Genomic DNA, 8,417 nt, shown 5'->3' with positions numbered 1-8,417 from the left:
TTCAAAGGGTCCGCGTTCACACACACAAACACACACACACACACACACACATTCCTCCTCACCTGTGAGCATGAATGCACTCCAACCTCTATCTGTACTTCAGGCCTATATCCGTGATGTCCACCTCCATGTGTAATCTTAGATATAAAAAGGCCACTCAAAGTGCGATTCAATGTGCAATTCAAACCTCTATCTGTCATCTGAAAGTCTATAAAACCCCATCTATACATTGAGCGAGTGGCACGACAAACCTAAAACACTCCCATTATAATCGAAGCGGTTTCAAAGCGCCAAGTGATTCGAATTTGTTTTGAGGCTTGCAGGGATTTCAATTTGATTTGAAACTCACAGTCCATACAAATTTAACTCAAATGATTGCATGCATTAGAATTCAATTCGAACTAAGCATAAATGGATTTCAATATGATTACAAATGTACAGAGTTCAGAGTAATTAAAATTAGTTTTGAAGTTTATAATTAGAAGGTAGGAGATATTCAAATTTGTTTTGGAACTTGCAGTGATTCAAATTCGATTCGAAGTTGCAGTGATTTTAAATTCAATTTGAAGCTCGCAACGATTCAAATTTGATTCAAACCTTGCAGTGATTCAAAAGGATGCATGCTGTAAATATAGCAAAATTAAGCTTGGCAAGCGCTGTCGGACAATTCACAACACAAAGCATACACACAAATACGTCTGCATTCCTGTTTCCATATGCAAATTATGAAAGAAAGGATTTTATTCTAAAAAACAAAACATGTTTTCTGTGAATTATAATTAATTACCAAATGTATGATTATTCCAATACAAACAAACATCCTGAAAAGGTAAAATAAGAAACTAAACTGAATTGATAAATAAAAAAACTACAGATTAATTTACTTACAGCTTAATTCTGTGCAGTGTCTACATTAATTAATACTTTGCACATAATTATTATTTTAAATGCAACAATAATACTGTAAATGCGCAAAAATCCTCAGGAACTTCAGATTGTCTTTAGCCAAATACACATCTTAATAATTTATGACATACATATGTGGTGACAACTTATCAAGATCAGTAGAAATGCTGCTACATTTCAGGCTCTACAGGTTTGAGATAGAAACTCTGCACTGTGTGGATCCCAGAATTCACAAATGTCGATACGACCCACATGTCTACGCCTCAGCCTTTGCATTTCAATGCAGTTTCCTTTTCATTATTTATGACTCTTTTACCCACGTCAGAAAAAAAAAAGGCACGGGCTACACCTCCACACCTATCCCCATAGTAACCAACCTCACAAGTCCTGTATATGCACAGAGAGCCCCCCTCACAGAGCACATATATACACAAGTATGAGTGTGTGCGAGCGTTTGGACATACATGTATGCACAATCGTAATGGGCTTCCTGGTGTCCTGGGGAGGAAGTGTGAGAGGTGAGTGTCTCTCCATGCCTCCGAGGATAGAGTGAGAAACCAGACTACCGCTGAGTGTGAACAAGCCAGGACAAGAAGCTGTCATATCTGATGGGCTGCATACAAGGACATTATATATAAATATAGAATAGGGTCCAAGTGTCTTCTATTTAGCATTTTTCTAGTTTAACACCTTATTTTCATAGCAAACCATATCCTCAGCATAACTGTTTCAATGAAAACTTTCAAATTGACATGAATTTCTGGTGCTTCTCTGTTGCTTTAATGACAACGGCACTGGAGCTGACATGAAAAAAGTCTGAATGATCTGAGGATCCAAAGAGCATCTCGTACTTCAGCGGAAGGAAGAACATCTGATCGTCTGCACAAAGTCAACATGGTCACAAATATGATTTATTTTGTAAGTTTAGAGTGATTCAAATTCATTTCGATGTTTGCAGTTATTCAAAGTCACTTAGAAGGTTGGAGTGATTCAAATTCAGATGCCGCAGACAGTGATTCAAATTTGATTCAAAGCTGCAGCGATTCAAATTCAGTTTGCCGCTTTCATTGATTGAAAGACGATTCGAAGCTTGCAACGATTTAAATTTGATTTAGTGCTTAGTTCACATGGTCTCAAATCTGCTGGAAATTAAACAAAATAATTTAAGCCCGGGACACACCAAGCCGTCACCAAAGAACTAGCGGCGATGAAAGCCGACTGAGGATGTCGGCTGCGCTTGAACACACCAAAAGGCCTAAAGGCGACTGTCAAGTGCGTTCTGCGCCTGCGTTGAAGTAAATATATATCAGCAGGTATTAGTAGTCTATTTCTGTGATTCCAAAAGGGAAAGGGAAACTAGGACTACAGATATTCAAACCGTGAAGTAGCGCTTGCTTACCATCTTGAAGATCAATCATGCTGATCACTTTCTTCACTCTTGGCTCATGTTATTATGAAAATATTTGTGCATTCGAATATTCAAAGGTGACGTTAAATTATAACAGCCTTCTGTCTGTACCGTCTTGACTTCTTTGCTCGCTTACATCACTTTCTCTTTAATTCTCGTGCACTGAGCTGAACAGCCAATCAGAGTTCTCACTCTCACCGACGGCCCGACGGCAATTCAACATGCTGAATCAGCCAAAAAAAAAAAACAGACGACGTCTGACTAGAGCCAACAGTGATTAAGCCGCTAAGCCGACTGATGCTAAAAAACGGCCCGGCGGCTGACCGTAGGCTTGGTGTGTCCCTACCTTTAGAGTGATGCAAATTCAAGTTGAGGTTTGCATTGATTCAAAGTAAATTAAAAGTTTGAAGTGATCCAGCTTAGTTTTGGATCTCGCAGTGGTTCAAATTCAGTTTGAAGCTTGAATTGATTCAAATATGTCTGCACAATTTTTTGTGTATTTTTGACCTTAGAAATTGTACAGAACCTTAAAGCAAGATTCAACCAAAAATTATTTATCTCCATTATTTACTCTTTACTTTTATTTCTGGGTGATTTGTTCTTTTATTTTATTGTTTTAAGTTGCTCTTTTTCCAGGTTTTGAATCCCAGATTTTCTATTGATGGAAATACCCAATATCCAAGGATTATGGTACCATTCACAGTGCTAGTTTGGAATTGTGTATGTGTGTGTGTGTGTGTTCCTGCCCCTGTTCAATGGTCTTGCTTTGGCCCATCGTCCCCTTTTCCTTATGCTACTGCCACTTGGACAATAGCTTACTGAGGGTCCCCAGCACTGCAGCTTACACTTAATGAACAACAACCTATCCATCCACCCCCCCCCACACACACACACACACACACACCACCATCATCCATCTATCTACCCCCCCCCTCCAAACCACCCCCTTCCATCCGCCCCTGCCCACAACCACTGTTGTCCACTGTTCACCTCATCCATAGTAGACGGTATTGATTTTCAGTGGGGAAAATAAAAAAGGCCATGAATTTTAATGCTTTCTGTCTCTCTCTCTCTCATACCCCCCCCCCCCCATCCACCTTTTTTTTCACCCCTTCTTCTTCTGACCCATCCCTCTGCTATGTTCTTTCCTGGGGGAAGGATAAAGGAGAGGGGGATGGGACAGTGAGGGAGGGGTTGGTGGTGTGGCTTTGGGTCATTTCTCATTTCCGAACCCTGGACGCTCACCTCCCCCGTTCCTGTTAACTAGCCTTCTCATTGCAGAAACGATACGGATGGAAACACGCAACAACCTCTCTGGACGCTCTTCATCAATACAATGTCCGTGACTCTATTGATGTCCGTAAATCCTACCTTGTGTTAATTAAATAAATGAACAATCGGCATTCCCTGAAAGAATATGTATTATTTAATCATGCAAACTCATGTTAACTAAGAGATTATACAGCTTAAAATAAATAAATGAATAAAGAAGAGGTTACTTTGAATTATTTTGAATTACAGTAACCTATAATTCAAATAATAATAATTCAATTTCTCTAAAATGTCAGTTAAACTATTCTACTGTTCAACTTTGATGAACTTTTTTGATCCACTTTAAAGGTTGGCTACTGTAATTTAAAAAGCTGATTTAAATAGTCCAAAAAAGCAACATGTAGCTATTATTCACTATAATACATTAGTAAACAGACTGACTGTATTAAATGCTTTCTTGAAAACAGCATACACAACTTCATTAGCATTCCTTGTATTCATGAGAGACTTTTCAAACAATAAATTTACTGGAAACGCTCTATGCAGCATTACCTAAACATATAGGCTCACTACTAATGACTATGTGGTCACCAGCATATGTTTATTGCTGAAATAACACTAAAGCACAATGTAGACAGATATAACATTCTCCAAGCACTCCGTCAGAGTGACAAATGTTTTAATAATTCTAGCCGTGAAAAACGACACACACACAAATGTACCATTCCTGCAGTTGTATCGCCATAGAGAGAATGAACACATACTTCAATTTACCATTAAGTGCATTGACACACATAATTGTTAGCTTTGTAATTTCCAAACAGATAATCAAAGAAGTGAGAAAAAAATCTTCAAGGTAAGACACATGTGGTGAGGCTCATAATTCTGACAAGCACATCTTTTTGTGTTATTTTCTGTATGTGGTTTGTCACGGCCTTCTAATACAAAAGCTGAGAGGATGGATGAGAAATGGACAAAATTGAGGGAGTAAAAAGGGGCTTTTAGGACAGAAAGCGCAGTTGGTGTGTCTGTATGTGAGTAAGTTTGTATCTCTGTGTGTGTGTGTGATTGTTAAAAATAGGGGTCTTAAAAACTGCATCTACAGATTGTACATACAGATAAATGTTTAATTTCCTTTCACAGCTGTACAATAAACTATTATCATCTTCTATGATTGAGCATTCGGCAGTCTGTTATCGTCAAGCTAATTTGAACAATGTTCAGTAAATATTATTATAAAAGTTTAACATAGTATACCAAAAAACGTTGCAAAAAATGTCACTTTTTTTGCGATTTACATTGCAGTTAAGCACTAAAAATATATCATGTCCTTGAGATTTGTCTTTTCTACAGCTCAGCGAATTCTGATAACACGTTCATGTGAAATCCGACAAATTCTGCCTTTGTCCCGATCTCAATCCTCCTCCCTTTTCTATTTTCAATCCTCATCTCTGAGGTCACTCTGATAGTCATTTAACTGCACAGAAAGGACATCCTAACCACATTCGCACAAAACATTCTATGAGTTTATATATGTATGTTTTGATTAATTTCTTTTTTTCAACGATTCACACGTCGCTTACCTGTCACCTCTCGTTTTGTGTTGAACCACACAGAGGAAAAACATGTGAATGTGTGTCTGCTGAGCAGCTAATAAAGGACATTTGTGGCATGTTTCTTTCGAGTGTTTCCACAGTCTGTTCTTCTGTGACATGCGAAAGGTCATTGGTTGCGTATTGCGGTATTTACTAACAGCCAAGGATGTTATGGTTCATTCAAGTTATTATTCCGTGTTTTGATTAATCTTTTAAGAGCTGCTGGACTTATGAGCATTGGAAATTGAGGTCCAACACTTTTGAAACCATATGTATGGTGAGAAATTCCTTGTAAAAAAAAGTGTTACCAAAATAAGCAGCACAAGTCATTATATTAAACCCAACCATAGTTGATTTACTTGGATTTTGGAGATACATTTGGAGGCAATCTCAATGGTCTACTTCAAACAACATTACAATGTGCAATATCTCCAAATTTTGGAGGCAATTTTGGTGCACATCATAATGTTGCTTGTTATTTCCTAAATGTTGTTTGCAATTCAAGAACATGGTGTATTAAGACAGTATAGACAGAGGTTTCCTCAGTCTGCTTCAATGCAAGCGGCCCGCGAGGCCTTGAACTTGAGACGGCGAGTGAGTCAATAAGAAAACGGCGCTTTTAGAAAGACGGGACGAGATGAGAAGCAGGAGAGGGGGGGATGATGAGTGGCTGCATGTGAATGGAAGGGGGCACGAGAGAGGGGTGGAGGAGGGGTAGGGCTGAGGCGAAGGTCAGGGGTCAACTTGTCAACCCCCACTGCCCCTCATGGGCAGACAAAGGGAGGCGAGAGGGGTCAGAGTGCACGGCTGAATGGACAACTGGTGAACACACTCCAATTCGGGGGTGTCTCTTTAGCCACACACAGAAAAAGAGCGTCTTTCACGCTCATGGCGCATCCTTTTGAGTCCATTTGAACCGGTTGAGACATTCAGATTCTTTTCAAGGTCTCCAAAAAGACAAATTTGAATACACAGTCACCCTGACAAGAGTCTTCTTTTCAAGAGTCGCTCTAGAAGTTCACGTATGCACGCGGGCTCTTTTGAATACGCTAATGCGACTGGAGATTTCCTTTGTTGCCGTACGCTACGACTCAAAGAAAACGATAACAAATCTCCTGCTAAATATAGACACAGTACACTCGCATGAGTGCATGTCACAACTCCCTCATTATCTTAAAACATGCACCGCTGCCGTGCCGGCGGAGGTCAAGTCCACTTACGGTCTGCGCTACGCTAGCTATTTATCTTATCTGTGGGATTAGCTGGGCGGCCTGTCAGGTAAACCACACCCCGCACCAACTGCACCATTCCCGTGGTTACCCTCTTGGGTAATCAGCATGGGATTTCTTTATAAAATTATGCAGCTGACCGCCACGTATACTCACCATATTCATCCTGCATATGGAACAGGGGAAGATGGATAGACGTATAGGGAGGAGGAGCAGGAGTGATGGGGGGTCACCTGACCTAGTTATTTTCAACATACAAATACATATTATTCATATATACACAAATCAGAAGTGTCATCATGAGTAAACACAGAGGTGCATTAGGAGATTGAAAACTATTGCTTTTTAAACTTTTACATGTGCAATTCTTCTTTGAAGCCAAATTTATAACATCATATCGTATTGATATTTGCTGAAACAAAAGTAAAAAAAAAAATTAAAAGTGGCAAAAACAGTCATTTATTACCTTTATGTAGCAAGGACACATTAAATTGATCAAAAGTTACAAGAAAGTGACGTACAAAGTCTTTATGTCGTTAAACTTAAAACACGCACGCGCACACACACACACACATCACTAAATTCCTGAGTTCTTTTTCATCCAGCTGCTTTTGAATTCAACAACTGGTGAACGGCTCCTTACTCATTCTGTGCGTCCTGATCATGGTACAGTCAGTGTGGTTTGGTCACTAGATAACTGAATGGCGTTGTGTTTTCAGACAAAAGCTTGGCAAACACAGCTCAACACACCAAGGTCTGGGAATGAAAGAGGATGTGTTTGTGTGCCGATCTTGTGCATGAAATTCAATCCCCTTAAGAAACCATCAGAAGATGATTTGTAAGCTTATTAAGACTGTTTACCTGTACAGTGCGCATGTGTGTGTGTGTGCACGTATTAGGATAAATAAGCTTTTACACAGATTACAGTGCGAGTACACACACACACACAAATATAAATATATATATATATTAAATTAATAAATTAATGCAATTTTGATTAGTCGCACAGGGGTCTAAGAAATATAGGAAAAAGACGGTTTGATTAGTAGAAGATTGATTTCATATACGGGTCAAAAGAATGAAAAGACCACGAAAGAAAAGAATAATATAATGTTAAGTGGACAACAACAACAACAAAAAAAAATTAAATGCTGAATTTGGACGCTTGTCTTTGTGTAAAAACATAAACGAATCCCTTGACCTAACAATTTGTATGTGCGGTGTGTAACGGGCCCTCAGCATTCCTTTGGACTCACTAGCATGTGTTGAATTTTCAATCATTTCTTTCAACTTTTAGTAGATTTTTGCTAAAAAAAAATTTGATAGAATTTTGACATTCAAAATAGTTTGTGATCTTTCCATGAACATGTGGGCTTGATAGACTTTCTATAAATTCATCTGGCCACATCCACTGTCAAAAGTGTGAAAAAGTAAATGGTCACATTGTGTGTGAATGTGTGTGTTTGAAGGAGGAGGGGGGGTGTAAGGTAAAGATGCGGTTACTTTGAGAAGATTGAAGCGCAAAAGCACTCAAATTTATTAAAAGCTGCTGCTCACGCCCGCCTCTCTCTCGCTTATTCCGCACCATTGTTGCAATACCCCCTTCATTGTGTATACATTGAGGAGGGATATTAAATTTCTCTCTTCGAACCTGACTGTAACCACTACACAGCCATGGGGAAGGGCAGCACGTCCCTGAGGTCCAAACACACACACACACAGATACATGTACATGTTCATTTTCATACAGCTTATCCATCAAATTAAACTGGGTGGTGAAAAAAGGGGTGGGAGACAAATTCAATCAAACAAGCTCTGGTTGTTACGAGCCCAAGTTATTACTTAAATGGCCATATCACGGGTGGTCGGTTTGTAAAAGACACACATGCACACTCTGAAACCTGCATGGTGAACCTAGATCAATCTATAAAAGTTTAAAAGTAAATATTAATTCAAGCAAGTTGGAGATACAAAGCAATATTAACGTGTACCTGATTGTTTTGCACT

General features: G+C 39.1%; 1 protein-coding gene across 17 annotated transcripts in view; it reads right to left on the bottom strand.

The window, feature by feature from the left end:
• Positions 1-8,417, bottom strand: part of pou2f2a (POU class 2 homeobox 2a) — a 65,518-nt gene that overhangs the window by 35,434 nt on the left and 21,667 nt on the right. For 6 of the 17 annotated variants that reach the window (XM_079590680.1, XM_079590691.1, XM_079590690.1 and 3 more), the window contains exon 1: positions 1,371-1,461. The exons of 7 other annotated variants lie outside the window; for them this stretch is intronic. In XM_079590680.1, coding sequence (XP_079446806.1) covers positions 1,371-1,440 — 70 coding nt within the window. In that variant the 5' untranslated portion in view covers positions 1,441-1,461. Of the gene's footprint in view, positions 1-1,370; positions 1,462-2,305; positions 2,457-6,566; positions 6,649-8,417 lie in introns of those variants that run through there. 4 more of the 17 variants (XM_079590694.1, XM_079590692.1, XM_079590693.1 and 1 more) reach the window with 2 other exon arrangements.

Source organism: Phoxinus phoxinus, assembly GCF_949152265.1.
Source record: "Phoxinus phoxinus genome assembly, chromosome: 19".
NCBI lineage: Eukaryota > Metazoa > Chordata > Actinopteri > Cypriniformes > Leuciscidae > Phoxinus > Phoxinus phoxinus.
Note: the sequence above shows the minus strand (reverse complement) of the source record. Positions and strands in the feature narration are given on the sequence as shown.